The sequence below is a fragment of the Vipera ursinii genome (assembly GCF_947247035.1).
Source record: "Vipera ursinii genome assembly, chromosome: 14".
In the NCBI taxonomy this organism is placed as follows: Eukaryota; Metazoa; Chordata; class Lepidosauria; order Squamata; family Viperidae; genus Vipera; species Vipera ursinii.
The window spans coordinates 12,235,290-12,259,346 of record NC_139527.1 but is presented as its reverse complement, the minus strand read 5'-3'; the positions used below and the strand labels follow the sequence as shown (position 1 = coordinate 12,259,346).

The 24,057-nt window shown below is 42.8% G+C and overlaps 1 protein-coding gene across 6 annotated transcripts in view; it reads right to left on the bottom strand.

Annotated features, from left to right (window-relative positions):
- KLHL22 (kelch like family member 22) overlaps window positions 1–24,057 on the bottom strand; it is a 36,965-nt gene that overhangs the window by 2,635 nt on the left and 10,273 nt on the right. For all 6 annotated transcript variants that reach the window (XM_083373781.1, XM_083373779.1, XM_083373782.1 and 3 more), the window contains 4 exons: window positions 23,474–23,639; window positions 21,992–22,710; window positions 21,281–21,473; window positions 2,106–2,339 (listed from right to left, as the gene is read on the bottom strand). In XM_083373781.1, the coding sequence (XP_083229907.1) occupies window positions 2,106–2,339; window positions 21,281–21,473; window positions 21,992–22,710; window positions 23,474–23,639 (1,312 nt within the window). The remainder of the gene's footprint in view (window positions 1–2,105; window positions 2,340–21,280; window positions 21,474–21,991; window positions 22,711–23,473; window positions 23,640–24,057) is intronic.

Below are 24,057 nucleotides of genomic sequence, written 5' to 3'. Positions count from 1 at the left end.
CTCTGATTTTTTTCCAAATTCTCAAAATCTTTTTTGTGATATGGTGACCAAAATTGGTTGCAGTATTCCAGGTGTGATCTTACTAGGGTTTTATAAAGCAGTACTAATACTTCGCATGATCTTGATCCTATGCCCGTTTATACAACCCAGGATTGTATTAGCTTTTTTGGTTGCTGCTGCGCACGGCTGGCTCATGATCAACTGATTGTCCACTAGGACTCCAAGGTCCCTCTCACAGTTACTGTTTTTAAGCCAAGTCTTGCCCAGTCTATACTTGTGCCTTTGATTTTTCCTACCTAAATGTAAAACTGCTTTTCTCCACATTGAAACTCGTTTTGTTAGATAGAGCCCATTGTTCAAGTTTGTCAAGATCTTTTTGGATCCTGAACTTGTCTTCTGAGGTGTTGGCTATTCCTGCCAGTTTGGTGTCATCTGCACATTTGATGAGTTCCCCTTCAATTCCCTCATCTAAGTCATTTATGAAGATATCGAAGACTACTGGGCCTAAGACGGAACCTTGTGGTACCCCCTTACTTCTCTCCATGTGAATGTTGAGGACTACTCGTTGAGTACGGTTTGTCAGCCAGCTACAGATCCGTGGTCTACCTTATCAAATGCCTTACTGAAATCTAAGTATACTAGGTCCACAGCGTTTCGCTGGTCTATTACTTTAGTCACTTTATCAAAGAATGAAATAAGATAAGCCTGGCATGATCTGTTTTTGACAAACCCGTGCTGGCTACTGGTTATAACTTTGTTTGCTTCTAGTTGTTTGCAGATCTGTTTTTTGATTATCAGGCTTTCTTTTGGCTTCTAAGATGGGGGCCAAGGCATTCCTTTCAAAGCCTATTCTTCACTGTGTGCTTGCTTATTCTCTTGTAATCTCTTCCTTTCCAATGATTGTAAATGGATCTCCCCTTGCTAATTATCCCCGAACAGAGATTCCAAACGATGGGGAGTGGGGAAAAAGGTCTAGCAGATGGATCTCTTTTTCCCAGCTTCCTCCTGAATCCACTTCCTGAAGATGAACTTTTCTCGTTAGGGCTCAGCTGGCTGACTGGGGTCGTATCTACTCATGTGGTATTTAATAAACCTTTAAAAAGATTTATTAAAATTCTGACATCTCTTTTGGTATTCTTGTTTAATATTCTTCCTGCATATTCTAAATGTAAGTTTGACACACAGATTAATAGATACTGGGTGATACCAATATGGCAAGCATTGCTTTTTTGTGGTCAAACTGCCATAAACTGCCGAGTACTCTGGAACCTATTAGGCGGGTCCAGCTCAGCCCGATGGATCTGGAGGGCTCCTGAAGAGCACCTAGGGACAAATGTGCTTCCTTTGTGCCCACCTGATCTCTTAGCTACTTTTGATACCGTTAACCATCCATCAGAATAGAGCTGGAAGGGGCCTTGGAGGTCTTCTAGTCCAAAACCCCTGCTCAAGCAGGAGGCCCTGTCCAGTCTCTTCTTAAAAAACCTCCAGTGGTTTTCACTGGTTAATTGTTCTCACTGTTAGGAAGTTTCTCCTTAATTCCAGGTTGCTTCTCCATCTCCAATTGCCTCATAGGGCTGGGATTTGGGGTCATGGGGCTACAGTGTCTCCATTCCTATTTCAGTTGCAAATTTGGCAAGGAAAGAAAGTCCATAGGGTTCACTCCTCCCCTCCCTCCCCCCCCCATCCCCGTTTAGCTGGAGGTGCTGTCCTGTCCTCAAGTTTCGATGGGACAAAACAGGTTTGAAGCTGAAGCTGGCAAGAAGTTCTCTGCCAGCTCCATTTCTGTGACTTTTATACCTGAAACCAGAACACGTGTTCTTCAGGCACGGCATCTTTACCTCGGAGGGTTCCCTGTGGAAGTGAGACTGATCTTCCAGCAGTTAAGCAATTTCTTAAAGGGCACTTGGGGAATGACGAGGTGCTATGGGGACTGGATGATGATGCATTGGCACTATATTTGGTTAACAGTTTCAAGTAACGTATGCAAGTATTTTGTATTTTGGGGGTGCATGGTGTTTCTATCCGGTCGTTAAGCTACCACAAGTCTTCTAAATAGCAGCAGCATGCAATAAAAAGGCCATTAGCCAAGCCAAAGGCTGCCTCACCTCATGAACATCTCTTCTGTAGCCGGAGTCATTGTTACTGCCTCCAATCACGTAGAGCCTTCCCAACAGTGCAGCCATCCCGTGCCAGGCTCTCCTGATGGGACTGTCACTTAAGATGTCCCAGCGATTGATGGCTGGGTCGTAGCACTGCAGCTCTTTTAGGTAGTCTTCTCCTCGCCTCCCGCAAGTGATGTAGATCTTGCCTTCCAGTTCTGTTCCTGCATGGGCATAGACCTGCATCAATGGGACAGAAAGCAAGAAGTAGCAGAGAGGGAGACTGCGCTCTTGGTTTTCTCTCCTCCACCACACCCCTTGCAAAGTTCCTTAATTTTCACGATTTTCAGCAGCAATGCCCTCAATGGACCTTTAGCTACTCTGGGAAAACACTGGAGGAGGACATCCACGTCAGCCTTGGTGGCAAAAAATCAGGAGTCTGGTAGCGCCTTTTCTGACTGATGTGTTACTAAAAGGCATAAGTTTAGAAGGTCTCAATCACTGGATTTTTAACACATCATAATTGTCAATTGATAAGAGTTGTAATCTATCTCAAGTGCAACCGGCATCTGCATAGCCCATCTCCCTTCTGCACCCCACTTTACATCCTACAGTAGTCTAGCCACTGTGCATTGAAGTAAGATGCAGCTCAGTACCGCCAGGGTTCTCTGCAGGGTTCTCTGTACTTCATCACTTTTTTCCTTTTTGGGGGGGTGTCATCAAGTTTTTGACACCTTGCTAGGCGACTGGTGGTACTTGGATGTTGCCATATCCTAAAAGTGGTACAATGGGTGAAAAGGTTGAAAAGCCCTGGGCTATTGGTTGTCCTGGAGACCATGAACATCTGAGCTATTCTGAAATCAACAAAGCTGGGGGATCAAATCACGAATGAGGGCAAGCCAAATATTTGTTTTATGAGTACTTTGATTTTGATGTTGTAGATATTGTAGACTTTTTACCATTAATAGTGCATACTTACACAGACATAGTTCAAAATGAATTAGAAACAAATCTGTTTGCATGAGTGTTCTTCCACCCCACTTTAATGAATTGGTACAGATCTGGGTTTTTTTTTCTTTTTTCTCTGTATATTTATAAGGATTACAGTATTTATTAATAAAATAATTGAATACAAATTTTGTATATATTAAATGTTCCTGAGAAAACGGAGTGTTCATTTTAAAAAGTTGTTACAACTATCTCCAGTCAGAGAATGCCGGCTGGTGGCCCCCAGGGGGAGGGCCTTCTCTGTGGGCGCCCCGGCTTTGTGGAATCAACTGCCGGTGGAGCTCCGGATGGCACCGGATCTCAGCTCCTTCCGGCGCGGGTTAAAGACCCACCTGTTTGAACAAGCTGGCCTGGCCTGATGGGGAGTTAATTTGGGTTTTAAATATTTGTATATTTTATTGTTTTATCTTGGGCATTAATTTAATTCTATTTTAACTTTTGTAGTTTTGTACTTTTATCATATGCCCTGCTCACCGCCCTGAGTCCCTTGGGAGAAGGGCGGTATAAAAATTTAATAAAAACTAAACTAAACTAAAACTAAACCAGATAGTTATAACTATTGCCCTGGGCTGCAATTATCACTCTACCCTCTTTTGTGGATTACAAATGATCAGAGACTGCAATATTTTTAAATATTCTTATGGACTATCTTTATAACACAGACACACACACACAGAGACCCTTTTTTACAACGTCCTGTCCTGCGCAGCAGCGCAGCAGTCGAGGGGTTCGGGACTCCGTGCCTTTCGGCTGAGTTTCTTCCTGTTAGGGGACCCTAAATGGGCCAGAAGTCGCCCCGAAGAGGCGGCAAAGAAGGAAGTAAGTCCCGGGGACCTTGGAGAGATGGCGGTCGACCCAATTGGTTCAGGAGAAGCCTTCCAGAAACCAACAGGAGAAAAGCTAGCCGAACTTTGGAGTCTAGCCCAAGCTGCAAGCAACCAAAGTCAAAAACACTATTTTAAGTTGATTGCATTTCAATCTGGGTAGGAACATCAATTTTCTCTATCCTACTTATCAACTTTCCTCAAGGAAAAAAAAATCCCCCAAAGCCAAAAACCTCTGAAAATGAATTTGAGGATAAGAACAAAGATTGGACAAAATGGACTGCAGAGATGCCAGAAAAAACACTAGAACTGGAGAGACAAAAAATGATAAGAGAAGCAGAGAGAAAATGAAAGAAAAAGATTTTCAAGAAAAGTGAATGGGCAAATGCCTCTCAGAAAGATATTGTACTTGACTTGCCTTTTATATCTACAGTAACACCTACAAGAATATGGAAAGATTCTTTGACTCAGTAGAACATATTGATTAAGAAAGATACTGGGCAAAAGAAAAAGGCTAAAGTGAAAATTAAAAAAAATAGACGATGGAGCCTATCAGAAGAAACACCTTTTCGAATATGGTTAAAGAAATAGAAAAATTTTGGATGTGAATTTGACTTTAAGAGGGAAGAGCCCCTCAAGTAACATAGTACTTCCCTTTTCTTCTTTATTTTATTTTATTTTTTGATATGAGTAATATAAAAGAATTGGAATGGCTTATATAAAGGAAATGTTTTAGGTATCTAAAGGTGATTGACTTTAAGAAAATTACAATAGATTAAAAATGTTTTGAATAAGAGTTAAAAGACTAGAGAACTAGATTTATTAAATGGAATATTTAAATATATTTTTAATTATGGTAATAACAAAAAATTTTTGGAAATAAATATGTATTAGCTTATAGGAAATAGGGATTTTAAGTAGCACACTATCTTTAATTTTTTTTCTTATTCTTATTTTTTTTAGTCTTATTTATTCCTTAAGAAAGGTAAAAGTATTGGGTTGGCTTACATGAGAAAAAAATAGACTTAAATATTTAAGTATAATTAACTTTGAGAAAATCTTAACCCGTAAGAATGTTTTGAACATTGTGGGAAAAAGAAATGTAAACAAGAACTGTAAACAGGATCTATGATGAGACAACCAGAATGACTAGATAGAAAAGGAATACCGGTATTATATTGATGCGATTAATATCTGTAAAAATATTAGAAAACTTTTATACTCAATCATTCATTAAAACAACAAGAATTGTATTAACTTAAGGTTGGTAAAAGAGAACATTATGGGAAAAAGAGGAAATCAAGTGAAGTTATTATGTGGATTATAGATTATAGAAATCAATTGTTAGTGAATGTTTCTTAAATGTAAACCTAGACAAACACAGTTTACTGAATATTAAGGTGATTACGTTAAAAGTTAATAAAACATATTTTTAAAGAACTTTTTTACACTAACAACAAGCTGACATTCCATTTTTTTTACTCTCAGCTGGGATATTTTTTTCCCTTTTCAAATTTTATTCATCTGTCATTTTTTAATACATCTGTGGATTTCAAACTATATCAACAGGGCAACATCAACATTGCCAAAGAAGGGACCAAAAGGAGAATTTAGAACCCCAAGAACTCCCGATAGTGTAAATAATTAGAACGGCTTGACTACAGAGGTGCAGGTGCCGTATCACTGGAGGTTTTTCAGAAGAAATTGGACAGCCATTTGTCCAAAATAGTATAGCTCCCTTCAACTCTGTTGCTCTATTATTCTAGAAGGCTAACATCTAAGAACAGAAATTTCAGTTTAAATTTTCTTTTTAAAAAATCTTCTAAATTTTGGGATTTATGAAAATAAACTTCTAGAATTCTTAAAATTTTGGGGAAAAAAGTTCTTTAATGAGGCAGCCAGATGTTCCAACTGAGAGACGGCACAGCTGAGAGGTGACCCTGCTATGAGGTGGCCCAGTGCCCCAGCTGAGAGCCCAGCAGCCCAGCCCAGCTGAGAGGCGGAGAGGCAACCTAGCGACCCAGCCTGGCAGCTGAGCAGAGGCAGTCAGGTGCAAATGGGGGTCACTGGGCAGAGGTGAAACAGAGCTAGGTGGCAGCAGACCGAGGGCTGAGAGCAGCACGGTGGACTCTTGAGCAGCAGCTGTGCAGAGCTAAGTGGCAAAGGAGCAGAGTGCCCAAGAAGCAACTGAGAGCGGCGCAGCAGACCAGCAGTGGCTGAGAGCAGCGTGGCAGACCAACTGAGTAGCGGCAGTACAGAGCTAAGTATGACAGCAGGCTAGAGTGCCCAAACAATAGTGGCTGAGAGCACTGCGGTGGATCAGCAGCAGCTGAGAGCAGCGCAGCAGCTAAGCACCAAGATCGGCACATCGCACCTAAAAACCCCAGCAGTGGCCAAGCAATTGAAGGGCAAGAAGGCAGCGAGGAAAAGGATAAGTACATTACACTTGTGGACAGAGAGGAAAGGGATAAACTTTAAAGGCAGTGTGTAGAGGGTGAAGACCTAAGCATCTCCTAGAAAAAAGTCTGAGAATTCCAACATAAAAAAGTGACTAACACTTCATAAAGGGCTAAGAACTTTTGTAAATTCTTAATTTTTTAAAATTTCTGAAGGTTGTTTAAAATCTTTTTTCAAATTTTCAAATTTCTTTTTTTAATTTTCATTTTTTAAGTTTTTATTTTTTAATTTTTCAACTTTTAAATTTCTTTTTAATTTTAAATCCCATTTTCAATTTGTAAATCTTTTTTCAATTTTTTAAATAAAATTATTTTTTTCAATTTTTTCAATTTTTCAATTTCTTTTTTTAAATAAACATTTGAAAAAAGTTTACTTATCTTAATGTCACTGCACGTTTTTTTTGTTGTTCGTCAGAAAGTTCATTCTAACTGTATTTTTCCCCCTGCTCTCTGCACCTGTTGTGATAACTTATCTGGTAACCATAGTGAATCCCATATGACTAGTTATGTTATGGTTTCAGTCTGTTTAGTGCGCATGTCTAGAAAAAGTTCTCAGAGTTATTGTTTATTGTTTTATTCACTTTGCTGTTACTGTCTGTTACGTTAGAATGTAGTGAGCTAGCTCTCTTTATAATATATATTTAGTTTTTATATTTTTGTAAGTAAAAGGTATTTAGTAAGATTATGCGTCGTGTTTTTATTGCCTTCCTGCATGCACATCATGCATTTTCTGAAGCACAGTCCTTCGCCCTCTACAAAGGTGATTTTTACCTTGACATTTTGGTAGCAGAGGATGGTTTGATTTATGTTTTTAGAGATGCATGTTTCTGCGGCTGTTATCAGTTAGTTAGTGCTAGTGAGGCAGCAGTGATTAACTGCTGAAACATGTCAGGAAGGAAGCCACGGCTGAAAAGGAGTCTTTCTGTGGGGCAGCTCCCTTCAACTTTAAGAACTCCGATAGCTTCAGCCACACGCCTTGGAGAAGACGCACCTGCTCCTGTCGACGATGCAAGGTCAGTCACTCCTTTTTCTACTTTTCAAAGCTCCCTGGCAGCTTTTTTTGAAAATGTTCACACTCCAGGGGCTCAAGATGATTTTCAAAAGCTTGGAGTGAAACTTAAAGTTCAGCCGAAGAAAATTCCTTCTGCTCCTTCAAGCCTCAAGCAAACTATGCGAGATAGGGCTATGCAAGGCTACTGTGAACAAATTGGGGTTTTTGAAAGGCGTTTGCAGCAGGCAAAGGAATATGTGTCAATGGTTCAGCAATATGAGAGGAATTATGAGCATGAACCAGCCATATTGCCACACCCACAAGGAGAAGCCATATTGCCTCCTTCTTCCCCAAAGCCAAAGTCACGCCCATCATTGAGTGTCATGCAAGACGAATGGGAACCGGAGGCTCCTATGTCACATGATTATGGGCTGTCCCAAAGGCCATACAGAGCCACAGTGATGCCTGAAGCAAATGTTATAGCACCATCTACTGGTGAAGCTGCATTAAGACATAAATTGGAGCTCGCACTCTCGCAACTGTCTATGGAGGAATCTTTGCTCAGAGATACAAGATTTCTGCCATCATCTGAGGCTCCAGCCCCTGATGGTGCTAGGATTCCTGTTACTATTGCTTCTCCTGTTAATATTGCTTCTATGCAAGTCCCTCTACCTGGCAGAACACAGCCATATTTAGCCCACATGCAATTGCCACCGGGTTCTTATATGCGAAGGCCAGTGTCATCTGCAGGTTATGCTACTGCACCAGCCCCAGCCCCAGCGCCTCCTGCTGGCCAGGGTGGAATAGCAGCTCAAAGACAGGCACAGCCAGCTCCAAGACTACCGGCAGCTTCAATGCAACTGCCGCATGTCCAGGCACAGGCACAGACGCCACTGGTGCCCCCTGCAGGTTATAGTCGGATTGCACAACCTGCACAGCCAGTACCTCAATTGTATATTCCTCATCAAACACCTTCCATTGTACCACTGGCTGGTGATTCAAAATTAATGAGGTCAGGACAGAATTACAGGGCATGGGTCAGTGAGGTTGGACTTTTGTTACGCAGAGAAGGTACTCACATGATGGTGTTTAATCCTCCTGCCCAGCCATGGACTCCTGACATATGGGACTTGGATACTAGAGCATGCACAACATTATTGATGTCAATGGACACTGAATTGCAGCTCACGTTTTCACAAGATGCAACTGCCCAACAAATTTGGACTCAGTTAGAGGCATGTTATCGGCCTACATCAATTGAGTCTACATGTTTGCTTTTGTCTGAGTTCCATGGTTCCAGATTAAAACCTGGTGAACATATTGGAGCACATTTGACTAAAATGAAAGGTATTAGAAAAGAACTGGGTGAAAAAGGCTATCCTATTGATGATTTTCAAATGATCAGCATTATCATCAATTCTTTGAATCATGAGTAGAAAGATGCTATTTCCAAGATTAATCAAGTGCCTATTGCTCAACGCACAGTGGATCATGTATGCAGAATTTTAGCCGAAGAAGAGGCACTTATGCAAGCTGCGCCACATTTAAGGGAACCACCTGCATCAAGAGCTTCAGCGAGGCGTGCCTTCCGTGGAAGGACCTACGTTCCAAGGATGCCAAGATGCTACATCTGCAATCGTGTGGGACATGCCACCCGGGATTGTCCCCAACGAGTTCCAGCGCCCGTCACATACCAGCCCAGTGGAACAGATTCCAGAGGAGGCAGAGGTAGAGGCGGACAACAAGGTCGTGGTCGTGGTTCCAGGAGTGATCCACAAGCTCCACTTGTCACATTGGTTGTGACCAACGATCCACAGCCTCAACCAGAGTATGACAGACGACTTCTTTGGACTTTGGACAGCGGAGCAGCATTACATGTTACCTACAGAAAAGAGCTTTACACAGAGATGCACGATCCTGAACCTGAACTTCGTGAACTTTACTCTTTTTCCAATCATCCTGTTCAGGTCATGGGAAAAGGAACTGTTTATATTGAAGAGCTCGGTGCTCACATTCCAAATGTTTACTACGTTCCGTCTGCCAGTAGTAATTTGCTTAGTCAGAGTCATTTGTCTAGGTTTTCTCATTTTCAGGTCCACCATCTTGAAAAAGCAAGTTATATAGTCAAAGACGGAGATATTGTTGCTGAAACCATGTTGATTGGTGGTGTTTATTATTTAAAACCAAAGTCTAAGCAGCAAGAGCAGGCAAGTATACACGTTCCAAAAAGCACAGGCCCAGAGAGAGACGTCCCAGAGAGAGATCCTGTTGCTACTCCAAAGGTTCCTAAAGATAATAAAAATACAAAAAAGACACAGGTTGCTCACAGCAAACCTGGGGTTCCTAATAAAAATGCTAATGTTGAGAATTCATTAACAGGTAAACCTTTGCATTCCAGGTGTATCCATAAGTGGCACAGAAGTGCCAGTTTCCGTGTTCTGAAGAAGATGCCAGAGTTCGCAAGAGGTTTGGATCTAAAGGGGTGTAAGGTGTTCTTGGACTGTGCTGTCTGCAAGAAAGCCAAAGCCAAAACAGCAGTAATTCCAAAACGCGCTACACGCCTGTCAACACGCATTTTTGATTTGGTACACACTGACATAGTGGGTCCTTTTGCACCCACACTTGGTGGTAAAAGATATTTCTTGACAATCGTTGATAATTATTCTAGATATGGATATGTATATCCTATGAAAGAAAAATCTGAGACCTTTCAGATCTTTAAAGACTTTGCTAGTCTTGTCTATACCCAATTCGAGGTCAACATTGCCAGAATCCAGAGTGATCGCGGTGCTGAATTCATGTCTCAGCGTTTCCAGGACTGGATGCTTGAGAATGGAATAGTACATCAGACATCTGCTCCTTATACTCCAGCTGAAAATGGAGTGGCAGAACGCAGAAATGGAGTTCTGCAAACCATGATGCGTTGCCTCCTTGAAGATGCTAACCTCAGTCTTCCATACTGGGGTGAAGCTATCAAATATGCTAACCATATCATCAACCATACTTGGAGTAGTGTGATAAATCAGACCCCTTATTTCATGTTGTATGGACACAAGCCTGATCTCTCACATCTCCATGTTTTTGGTTCCTATGCTATGGTGAATATTCCTTTAGCCCAAAGAAAGAAAGGGGGTCCTGCAGCAAAAAGGATGAGATTTATGGGCATTGATGATAATTCAAAATGGAGCAAATACATTGACTCTCATCATGTTATTGTGGTTTCACAATCTGCTACTTTTGAGGAAGATGCTGACTGGTCCAGGATTCATTCTAACGATCCTGGAGTTTATTTTCCTAGAGATGATGTTGCTGATGCCACACAACCTGATGCTCAAGATTCACAGGATAATGTTCCTTCCACGAGTTCTTCTCAACCTACTGTTCCGTCTTCGCAAGCCGCCGATGTTGCTGCTGGCGACAATGAAGACGAGGACGACACGGAAGAAGAATGGACGGTTGGCCCGAGACGTTCCAAGAGGACCACAAAGGGAATTCCTCCAAAACGTTATTCGTGGCAAGTAACAAAAACAACTGTACCTTTGATTTGTAATGTTACACTTCCACCTGAGAAGTTCACACAGATCAAACATCTTCCTGAATCAGAACAAGATAAATGGTTTGAGGCAATGCAGGCTGAAATGGACAGTCTAAAGAAACTTCAAGTGTTTACGCCTGCAAGCCCACCAGCAAACAAGAAAGTTATTGGTACTCAATGGGTCTACAGGATCAAAAAGAAGCCAAATGGTGAGTCGCTGTACAAGGCCAGACTCGTAGCCCAGGGTTTCGCTCAACGTTATCCTGAGGACTATACAAATACATACTCACCCACAGTGCGGACTGAAAGTGTGAAAATTGCATTAGCCACTGCAACTATCCTTGGCCTGGAAGTTTTCCAGTTTGACGTTGAAACGGCTTATCTACACGCTGATCTTGATGAAGAAATTTATGTCAAAGGTCCTCCAGGTTTCCGACAGCAAGAAGGGGATACCTGGTTTCTACACAAAAGTCTTTATGGTCTGAAACAGTCTGGTTTAATGTGGTACTTATGTTTTTCTGACAAACTAAATTCAATGGGCTTTATAAAGTCCGAAACAGATGAATGCGTGTTTACTAAAAGATCCGGTAATAGGTATGAGATAATTCTTGTTTATGTCGATATTGTTTATATTGGTCCAAATAAGCAGATGAGTGAGGTTTTTGCTAAAGCTTTACAAAAGTTTTTCACGTTGAAGTGTTTAGGGTGTATTAACACTTATTTAGGTGTTCAAATTGCCAAAACTCAGAAGGGGTTTAGTCTCACACAAGAAGAGAAGATTGAACAACTGTTACATCACTGTAACATGGAGGACGCTAAGCCTGTGAGTATACCCATGCAAACTGACTTTCACATTTTGGCACATGAACCAAGTCCTGAGTTCGAAGATCAAACACTATATCGCTCAGTCATTGGGTCGCTGCTGTATATTAGTAGTTGGACTAGACCCGACATTGCACTTAGTGTTAATCTGTTATCACGACACGTAGGCAAGGCAAAACAGTTTCATTGGACATGTGTTAAAAAGTTATTGAGGTATCTAAAACACACTAAAGACATGAAGTTGTTGTTGGAACCCACACATACTAACTATGCAGAGTTATGTTGTTTTGCAGATTCAGATTGGGCGAGTGATAAGAAGTCACGGAAAAGTACATCAGGTTACATGATGTTCTTAAATGGATGTCCTGTTTACTGGCATGTGCGTAAACAGAATTTTGTTTCTTGTTCTTCTACAGAAGCTGAGTATGCTTGTGTGTCTGATGCATGCAATTCTTTAACCTGATTTGATGCTTTAGTCACAGATATCTGGACACATCCGATTCGACCGATCACAGTGATGGAAGATAATGAATCTGTGGTTTATATTTCCGAAACACGTTTTACAGGTTCAAGGTCCAGACACATTGGCATCCGATATCAAAACATAAGGCAACTGGTTAAACAAGGTTTTGTGACATTACAGTATGTGCCTACACGTGATCAAATCGCTGACATGCTGAACAAACCACTTCCTACAGCCCAACACGAGTATCTGCGTGAGAAGATGTGCCTTACTTGAGTCTTCACTTTGCTGACGAAAGAAGGGGAATGTCACTGCACGGTTTTTTGTTGTTCGTCAGAAAGTTCATTTCTAACTGTATTTTTTCCCCTGCTCTCTGCACCTGTTGTGATAACTTATCTGGTAACCATAGTGAATCCCATATGACTAGTTATGTTATGGTTTCAGTCTGTTTAGTGCGCATGTCTAGAAAAAGTTCTCAGAGTTATTGTTTATTGTTTTATTCACTTTGCTGTTACTGTCTGTTACGTTAGAATGTAGTGAGCTAGCTCTCTTTATAATATATATTTAGTTTTTATATTTTTGTAAGTAAAAGGTATTTAGTAAGATTATGCGTCGTGTTTTTATTGCCTTCCTGCATGCACAGCATGCATTTTCTGAAGCACGGTCCTTCGCCCTCTACAAAGGTGATTTTTACCTTGACACTTAATTCTTTAGACATTTTTAAATTCTTGATGATCTAAAGAGGAAAAGAAATTTTAAAAAATCACAGAAAAAGAGAGGTACTTAAAGCAGGGAAGATAGTGATGAATTCAAGACAGAGAACAAAGGGTCAAGAACTTTTGTAAACTATTGTAAACTTGACACTTCACAACAAGGAAAATAAATTTTTAGAAATTTTTAATTTTTTAACGAACAAAAAAATCATGGACATAAAGACTGACATTATAGTGACTTGCAAAATATATCATGTTTGAGCTTATGCCCCAAATTGACCCAAACTATATATGTATCAAATGTAAATCATATGAATTACTAGAAGAAAATATAAAAGGTCTAGAAGCAGCTCTAACCACTCTGAAACTTAATGAACAAAGCAAAAATCTCCAACCTAAACAAGAAGACTACACCAAAATTAAAAACATTAGGGAGCGAACAGCTTCTAAAAAAATGACCCCATATATGAACAAAAAGAAGAAAATCGATACACCAAAATTGACCACAATAGGGAACAAACAGCTTTTGAAAAAAGTTACTGTATGAACCCCAAGAGGAAGACCGATGGAAACATGTCACTTTTAGAAGAAAACAGCAACCAAGAGCAAAGCCCCTAGCCCACTCCACTGAAGACCCTCTGGAGCTGACCAATCGCTTTCCTAGCCTCCCCCTGGAAGAAAATGTGCAGACTGTCAGCGATTGAGAAACTGTAGCCATTTTACCTTTTGCTTTCCTTGTGCTGTTTGTGTGGTTTGGGATTCTCAGATGTGGAAGGGGGCAATGCTTGAGCGTTTTCTGCTAGTCATAACATTTGTAGCTGGGTGAGAATCAAGGTCAATTCTAGATAAAGTTTTGGCGGGCTGAAAAGTAGGGAGGAGAGCCCGCATTTTAAAATAATTGGTGAATGTGATTTATGACAGCCTTTCTGGGGTGGGAATTGCAACTTGTTACATTGCATGGAGGGGGAGGGAAGTTTTAGTCTTGGGTTCAACTATGTAAGTGCCGATACTTTGTTTCCTGAATAAAATGTTCTTTAAGGAAGAAATCTTTGCCTTGAAGTTCTTTTAATTGGCTTCATCTATCGGAACCATGACATTAACCCAAGACTCCCTTTTATCTTAAACTTACGGGGTCCTGAGTTCCAGTCACCTACCCAAGGCAGAAGGGAGGCTGACAAAGACTCAGGGAAGATCCCAAAATGAAGAAGAAACCTGTTGCCAGCACCGTAACCTTGGCTACTACATCAGTGGATGGAGCGCAGGCTATCACACTGATAGAAAGTGTGGTTTTGGAGACTCCAGTGGTGGGGGCGAGACCAAAGACACAACAGCACATCTGGTCATCAGAACAGACCCTGCCTAGCAGAGACCCGTGGCGTTCAGAGGCAATCCAACATAAAAAGAGTTCTTCAAAGTCCGCTGAAGCTGAATTTCTACTGACTACCTCCCACAAGTCGCGCTCTCCTGACAGAAGAGGGGCTAAGTGTGTAGCACCGTTGGAGGAGTCAGGTGAGTAGAAATACCTGACGGCAATCTGAAGTCAGTCAGTTGAATGTTTGAGGGAGAAATCTGAGGGGCTAGATGTGGGAAGCAAGGTCACCCGTCAGCTACTGACCATCGAGCGGGATGACAAGCATCTCCGACATCGTCCCCAGTCTAGAAGAAGTCCAAGTCCCATAATCAGGGCCAGGGCTGCTTCCCTGCGTCCGAGGCCACCTGCTTTAACCTCAAGCCCAGTTGGGAGGAGAAGCCCAGAACATCGCCAGTAGCATGCTAGCCCCGACTGTCATCGGCAACAGCTGAGACCTGACCATCATCGACGTTGTGACAGCCCTGGGCGAGGAGAACGGTAGGTCAGACCCGAGCAGCGCCGCCCCTATGCGAGCCCCAACCGCCACACGTCACCTTCGTCCAGACTGCCATTGACACAGGGAGAGCCCTGATACTTACTGATACCAGGCCAGCCCAGAGCGCCACTATCACCAACGGAGCACAGAGCCTCGCTATTGGCAACACAGCCCTGAATACTGCCACTGATGCTACACCAGCCCAGGGCCCATGCCAAGGTTTGATCGGGCAGAGGGCATCCAATGTGACCTGATGCAACAGTATGGATGGCTGCTCGCTTTACTGGAGAGGCAGCAACCCATAACGGCTCCTTTCAAACCCACGTTTGATGTGAGACCCTGAAAGTTAGCCTTCTTTCTGAACCAAGTGTGTTCCTACATGAACCGTAATGCCAACACCTACCTGGACCCTGCCGCTGTGGTCAATGTCATAGCAGCAAACCTAGAGGGGGAGGCATCAGAATGGCTGAATAGCTTGCACAATGAGCAAGTGCCCGAGCTATGGGACTATGACCTATTCATCCAAGGGCTGAGAGCCAGGTTTGAGGATAAATCCATAGTTCTGCAGGCCGAGAAGGACATTCATGAAGTAAAACAGGTAGGCAGACCAGCAAAGGAATATGTGCACGAATTCCGGAGAGTGGCGGGTCGAACTGAGCGGTAGCCAGAAAGATCCCTGGTACACCACTTCAAGAATGGCCTGGACCGTAATCTATTCCAAGCCTGTGTTTACCCTGGAATTCCTGACCAGCTACAGGAGTGGTACCAGGTGGCAGTGAAGATGGACATTGAGTTGACCCGTTAGAAGAAGCCAGTGACTCCTGGACCTGGACCGAGGTCAGAACAGGCTAGATGACCACCTGCCCAACGAGCCCCAGCGACAGGAGCAGCGGAACCTCCCAAACCATCCTTGGGCCCACCAATCAAATGGTTTAGATGTGGCCAGCTGGGTCACCGAGCAGCAGTTTGCCCTGTCCCGTTCCCATAGCAGAAAAGCAGCTCAGCCCCACCAGAGAAAAGAAAAGTAAGCCAGTCGTCTGCCAGAGAAAAATCAAATTGGTTCACTCAGTTGCCCAGGTTACCTCGCCTACTCAAGAAAAGGTCGAGACCCCCACTGACCCGGCTACTGCACTGGTTCCTTATGACAGCAATGACGAGGGGGAGAGCGACCCGATGGTGAGTCAACCTATTCCATCTTTTTTCCCCTCGGCCAAACTTATAGTTCCTAAGACAGGAGCTCAAATGGACTTAGGGGTACTGGTAGACTGAAGGTGCTGACGATGCATTACCAGCCTGCCGATTGCTCTCCAACTGGGCATTCAGGCAAGGTTACTCTCTAAACCCATGAAATTTGAGCAGGCAGATGGGTCTTTAATGGGAGGAACTTTAATCACCCACCTAACGGAGCTGGTGCAGCTAGAAATAAGTGAACATTGGGAATTCATCGGACTTGTGGTGGCTCCAAAAATGACTGAAGCAGTGATACTAGGTCTAGCTTGGTTACACAACTGGAAACCCTTTATCTAGTGGGAAAAGGACCCTGAGATTGCCCATCGGGCCATCTCCCCCCAGTTCCTCCTTTGACATTAGTGGTGAGATGGAGACACCAGCAGATACAATAAAAACTGCCACCATCCCCCTGCCAGGAGAGCCACCCATTCCCAGCAAATACCGAGACTTGGCAGAAGCGTTCAGTGAAAAGGAATGTGATGTTCTGCCACCCCACAGGCTGAATGACTGCGCCACTGAAATTCTACCAGGAGCCAAACCCGAAAATGTATGCCATGACCCCCCTCGAGGTGAAGGATATGCGGCAATACATCGACAAGAATTTGGCCAAAGTAGCAGCCCCAGTATTGTTCAGGCTCTGTGTGGATTTTAAGGGGCTCAGTTGTGTGAGTGTGAAGAATATGTATCCCCTTCCTCTAATGAAGGACTTATTAACCCACCTGCCGAAGGGGCAGATTTTTTACCAAATAAGATCTAAGAGAGGCGTACTATCACGTGAGAATAAAAGAAGGCGATACATGGAAAACTGCTTTTAACAGCGCGTTGGGTAGCTATCAGTTCAAGGTTATGCTGTTTGGACTACTAGGTGCTCCTGCTGTGTTCAAGCAGCTGATTAACCAGGTGTTACACGATCATCTGTACAAAGGTATTTTTGTGTATCTTGATGACATCTTAATCTATACAGAGTCTATGACAGAACATGTAAGCTTAGTGCAAGACAAGCTGTCAAACTGTGAATTTCATCAAACGTGCTTGGATTACTTAGGCTATTGAATTTCCAGCGAAGGCATCAAGATGGATCCAATAAAAGTGAAGGCTGTTATTGAATGGCAACCTCCAAAAACTCGAAAGCAGCTACAGAGCTTTTTGGGATTTGCAAATTTCTACCATCAATTCATCCCTTTGTTTGCTTAGATTGCTTTACCCCTGACAGAACTGTTAAAAATGGGCAAAGAAGGGGGGAAGCCGCTACCTGGTCAGCCACTGCAATGGATTATGGAATGTCAAACCGCTTTTGAGAATTTAAAAAGACTTTTTGCTGCTGAGCCAGTCCTAAAGCACCCTTACCCAGAGCAACCATTCGTGATTCAAGCCGATGCCAGTGATGTAGCTGTAGGGGCAGTACTCTTACAAAAAAATTGTAGCGGGATTTTACAGCGCTGTGCTTACATTTCAAAAAATTTCACTGACACAGAGGAGATGGGCCATTTGGGAGAAAGAAGCCTTTGCAATTAGATGGGCTTTACTGACATGGCACCATTTCCTAGAGGGGAGCAAGGTGCTTTTTGAAGTATGATCACAAAAACCTAGAAGCATTGAAAACTCCCCCAAACAAGTACGCTGGGCACAGTACTTTAATCATTTTAATTTCACCCTTTATATATCAGAGGGGAAGAATTTCTTGGCTGATGCCCTATCCAGATTACCCCAATAAAAAAGCCAGTGCAAGCAGGTTATTGATTCCATTATGTTAGCACCACAGTTTATTTCTCAGATAACCCCACAGAGACCCAACTCTGTAAAAACTCCTAACCCCGACGATCTGTTAACAAAGAAGTTAAAACAAGAACTGATCAATGATCAATGGTTTAAAGACAATGAAACCCTCCTTACCCATAAGGATGTGTTGGCTTACAAGGGGGGAAAATTATATTTGCCTGATCACTCAGACTCCAAGCGCTCCAGTGCAGCCATGATGTAAAAGAGGCTGGCCACTTCGGTTACTTGAAAATCCTGCATTTAATTCGGCGGCAATTTTCATGGCCAGGGTTAAAGAAAGATGTGGAGAACTATGTAAAAAGCTTATACTTGAAATCATATTGGCACTCACTGAAAAACTTAAAGCTAACTTGAAAGAAAAAGGTGCCATCTTACCTCCAGAAAGCAAAATCCTGATTGCAGCTAGAAAACAATTAACTCAAAAAACAACAGGAGTGGAACAAGTGGATACCAAGACAGAGGACTTTACAGAACAACAAGCACAGTCTACTGAAAATCCAGACAACGAAACAATAATTCCAAAACTGGAAGTCACCTTCTATGCAAACCAGAAGAAATTTGAGAAAAAAAGGACCAGATTTGAATTGAAGACAACTATATCAGAACAAACACGGGGATCTGGGGTATCAGGGTGACACCCTAAAGATTGTAAATGGGCCATATTTTTCAGAAAGTTGGCAATGAGATGGTCTCCCTTAATTCAAACAATACATACAAGAATGAAGGGAGATCTATTTGATGATTTAAAACACTGGTATGGAAGCCTGGTTGGCAAAAGAAGCTAGAACAAAAGAGCATTCATTGATGGTTTCTAAAAAAGAGGCACAACCCAGCATTCCTGTGACAGGAAGAATAGTATCCCACACTTTCCTAGGGAAAAAAAGGTGAATATTGGAGATAGAAGATTCAATGCTTTAGGGAATAGAAACTATAGTATGCAGATCCTGCAGTCAATCTAGGGAGGTATATTGTATCGCTGGAGCAAAAATCAAAGAAGTAACTGAGAAACGTAGTAAAATAATCAACCCCACAGATTACTACCCGTTTCTTCTCCTACACGTGGGGACCAATGAACACAACAATGAATCTAATGAGATTATGAACAGCTAAGGAAGAAAGTTAAAGAATTAGGAGCATAAATGGTGTTTCCATCTATATTTCCAACAAAAGACCAACATCCAATAAGGGAGCAAAGGATTTTAGAAACAAATCACTGGCTTAAAAACTGGTGTCATCGAGAGAACTTCGGTTTCCTAGACCATGGTCTGAATTACCTACATGAAGGGCTACTGGCAAGGGATGGAGTTACCCTCACAAGAACTGGAAAGTATATATTCAGAAAACGACCATCTTATCAGAAGGGCTTTAAACTAAAAATGAGGGGGTGGGGCAATCTTAAAGACCTTTAGAACCTGATTCCAAGCAAAAACCACTAGATAACCAATCACATAAGGAGGCAGGGAGTGAATAGAAAGAAGAAGAAGAAAAAGGAAAAACACAATGAAGTAGAATGATGGAAAGGATGGAAAACAAATACAAAGTAGGAGTTATAAGAAACATATCTAAGAAGATTCATAAAGGACTCAAATGCCTATACATGAACGCTCAAAGTTTAGGGAAAGAAACAGGATGAACTTGAAGTATTAGTACATGAAGGCAGATATGATACAGTTGCCATTACTCAAACTTGGTGGGATGAAACTCATGACTGGAATGTTCTGATGGAAAGATACAAACTATTCAAAAGAAACAGACTCAACAAAAGACTGTCTTGCTCATACTTCAACAATGCATCAACGATGTTGTGGGAAGGGTGGCATTTTGCAAACAGCTGTCTTAAACCAGGAGTTTCTAATAATTGATGAAGTACGTATAATCCACTAACTTCTATAACCCACAAATACTTCATAAATTCACACCACCCACCTTCCACATTTTGCATTTACTTGCTTCCAGGAACTTACTGGAAAACTTTCCCTCCAGAAAAGTTTTAAGGCTGCAGGACTGGTGGGGGAAGCAGGCAGGGATCGCAGAGGAGACCCCCTCCTTTCTTCACCCTTCCCCAGCCCAGTTCAGGAGAAGTTCCTCAGGGCAGGAAAACTGGGGTGGGGCGGAGGGGAGAGTAGTAGTTTAGGAGGCTGCTTATATCAGCAAGCAGGAGCTCTGCCTGTGAACCCAGCCAGCTGGCCAAAGATATACAAGAGGAGTGGGGGGCATTTCCCCTCCGCTTCTGCAATTGTCATTATCGGAGAGGTGGCTGCCACCAGTAGCCTGGCTTATCCACGAAGAGGTCCACTTCTTTGCCACTTCACAGGAAATTTATCAAGAAGAAACTGAGTAAGTTTCTGCCCTAAGGTATTTCAGAGGTAAATCAGCTTTTTTCTAACAGAAATTCAGTTGCTGAAATTCCTATAACTTTATGCTTTTCTGTTCAATAAATCATATCAAGTAAGGCTCTTCTGAGAAGTTCCCAAAAGATTACATTCTCAGTAGCTGCTATCTGATGTGAAATACCACCCAACTATTCCAGAGGATTAGAAAAACTTACTTTTCCCAGTAAGTTAAGCCTCCCAGAGCTATGGTTTTGTCTACCTTTCCACCAAATTTCTTCTTGCCAGGGAGTGTCCAAAAAGCCAGAGGCCAGTGTTATTGCACATAGTGACTAGCTAACATTCTCACTTACCGAGCCCTGCTCTTTTGCTTAACATGGCTACTGGAAGAGCCAGAATTTCCTTCACAAAGCAGCCTGGTCTCATGACATCCTGGTTTACAATCGTATCACTTAGCGAGGGAAACTCTGGTCCTTACTGTCATTATTAAACAAGGACTATCTGTAACCTGGCCCTGCTACACTGTGCTACCTTTAGGTACCAGGCAAAAGCCTGATTTGTCCTAAGAAAGTCAGTTTATCTTTTTGAAATTGGCAGGTGATTTAACTCTGTTCTCGGTTCATGTTAACAGCTTGTTTTATATCCCTTCGGTGTGTTTAATGCACTTTGACTTTATTCCAAGCCCCCTGGGAGCCAGGAAAGGGCAAAGAATCACAACTCTCCATAAAGAGCACAGAAGCAGTTTTGCATTTGGTCATGCAAATTATCCTGGGACATCAGGTGAGTGTCAGCACTTAACCTCTGAGAGGCAAATACCCCAGGATTGCTTTTGCACCCAGAATTGGTCCTCCACTAATAGAGTGTGGCTTGAAGGGAAGTTTCACAAAGTGGACAGGGCTGAGGAATCCAAAGCTTTTCCCTCCCTCCTGGATACCTCTAGCGAGGGCCTTGTTCACATCAGGGACACAGCCACATTTAGTGGGGCCACTCCAAGACGCAGCGGGATCGACTTCTGATCCCCAGGACCAGCTTTGGGGAGCTTTTTGGTAAGACTCCCACCAAACTGCCTTGGTGTTCCCAGATGGGTCAGCCTGCCAGCCTAACAAGGTGTGGCACTCATCTCCGGGGGCCACTTCAGGCCAAAGACCTGCCTGCCCTCACTCGTCTGCCTCTCCCTCCTTACCTCCCTCTGGAGAGGAGCCACGTACTCCCAGCTGTTGGTTTTGGGGTCATATTTTTCCACTTCCCGAAGGTCCTCTCGGTAGTTGCGCCCAGCCACTGCATAGATCGCCCCGCCCACCATGCAGACACAGAGATCGGCGTGCTCCTGCTGCAAGGGCTGGATCTGAAGCCACTTATTGTGTCTTGGGTCATACCTTGCAAAGAAACAGGACAGATAGCTCTACAAGAGGTACAGGGGTGGGGTCTCAAGCAAATCCACCCACCCACCCATTTCCCACTACAAGGTTAATGGTTGTTGCCCCACGAGTGGGGGCCACCAGCATTTCTTGGGACTCTGCCTGTGCAAATCACAACTGTCTCCCACTGAGTAACTGAGCTGAGTTGTCATTATGTGCTCTTCTGCTCTCACCCATCTGGTTAGTCACCATCATCAGCTGCTTCCAAACCATTTGTGTTCCACTTTTTGCTCTGTTGAAAGGACACAGGACTAAAACATTGTGCTTGCAATCTTTCCATTGCCAAAACGGATCTGCTCATCTTTCCCACCCGAAAGGAAGGTGTGTTGAAGAACCAAGCTGAAGTAACTGAGCCATGCTTCAAGGTGGCTCTGGGATTGTTGGGAGGGCTCTGGGCCCATTTGTCCCGAAGCTGAACACACCACAGGCACTGGGAATGTTGGCAACTTATACATTTCTGAAAGGAATTCTCTTACCTCCAACATCTGGACTCTGCTCGAAAACCTCGAACATTGTTATCTCCGCCAATCAGATATACAAAATTGTTGAGAACAGCTATTCCCTGATTGGACATTGTTGGGGACAAGGCTGTTGTGAAATGCCGCCATTCTCCCAAAAGTGGATTCAAGTACCGGGCTTGGTTGCTGAGGGCAGTAGAGGGGGTTGAATGCATCCCCCCAAAGCCTACCACACAGTGGAACTCAGACCTCAGTTGTGTATGCCTGTTCTGAAGCACCGGCTGGAGGCACTCGTTCTTATGGTACATTAGGGCATTAGCTACCGTCTCCTTTAACGGACAGGAGCTTAACTTGTTGTAAAGTCTCTGCAGAATTTGGAACTCAATCAGAGGAAAACGAACTGTCTCCAGCAGCTTAGGAGGCTCCATCAGCGAAACCTGATCCGTCTCCAGTTGTTCTGGTGTGTAATGGTAAAGGAGGGCCCCTTCGTAGACCTCATTCTCAGAGTTCACCTCCAAGAGGTTACTGTTGAGGAGCGTGTAGACCTTCTCCAGGGGAAGTTGGCGATACGTTTCTGTCTTTGAGAGGGTAACAAAGTTTTTCAGAAAGTAGGAATCCAGCTTCTCTGTCAGGTAACACAAATCAAAGAGATCAGCCAGTCTATACATATCCACAATGTTCTCATCATCCACCCAAAGCATCAGGAAATCACAGCAGAACTTGATGATCTCAGAGATCTACAAAGGAGAAAGGCACGAATGGATAGGAATGTGACAGGAGAGGAAGCAATTCTGGGCTTTCAAAATGATATACCTAATCTTTGTAATTGCATGTTTCTGGTAAGTTCATAGATTGGATCAAAATAAACTTAAACTGTAAATATCACTATTGCAAAAATTATTTGTTTGATGGATTGAGACCAGACTAATGACAACATGGAACATTCATGCAAGAAAGGGACAATATATCCTTTTCCCCAAGAAGTGACCCTTTCAAGCATCAGGATAGTGCAAGAGGAGAACATCTTGGATCCAACCCAAGAGGAGGTTTCCATGGGGTTGATTCTCTGGTTTCTATAGTAACACTAAACACATCGCAAGATTATTACCAAAAGGTTGGATAATAAACATGCCAAATACTAAATTTATAGGAGAAAACAAATGCAAATGTAACTCAGATTCTGAATACTGCTGGGAAGTCAACTAATCTGAAATATGTTGAAGAAGTTACCTTGTTGTATGGCATGTCTCGCCTTTTGAAAGTAACAATTTTCTGTTATCAGTTGCCAGGCAACTCTGGATCGGTAACACAGATTAAAATTATCCAGTGTAAGGAACTTGTTAATAAAAGTAATAAAGGAAAAAAAGCAAACATATAAATCATATTGTACAGCAGGCTCATCTCTCTTCCTGGCTACAAAACAATCTGATATCTCTTAATAAATGAAGAAGCTGTCCTTCCCCAACCCACCTCACATCTTTTAGATCTGCCAAAGCTCACCTGAAGCTGACAGGATGCAGCTAGAATTTCTTGCACATTGTTTAAGCCAAGTTCCAGGTCCGAAGTATATATGAAGTTCAGGATTTTGCACATGGCATTATAAGATATGCCCTGAATGTGAATTTCTTCCTGTTCCATTTCTCTGAGTCCCCCAGCAAACATTCCCCTACAAAAGGAAAGATCTTCTTTCAGTTACTCCTCCTAATGAAAAATATAATGGACAACATCCCCTAAGGCAGTTTTTAAACTCATCTTTGTGCTGCCCTGTTTCCTCCAGAGATGGCAAGGTGAGATGCGCTGACAGTAGGAACCAACTTTTATGGTCCACTCAGGCATGCATGAGATGACTCGCCAAGCTGGGATCCACATCACCACCACCTCTGTACACAACCAGCATGCCACATCTGGGATTTCTCTCTGAACCATCATAGCAATAGCACTTAGACTTATATACCCCCCTCACAGCCCTCTTTAAGCAGTATACAGAGTCAGCCTCTTGCCCCCAACAATCTGGGTCCTCATTTTATCGACCTTGGAAGGATGGAAGGCTGAGTCAACCTTGAGCCACTGAGAATCTTGAGCTT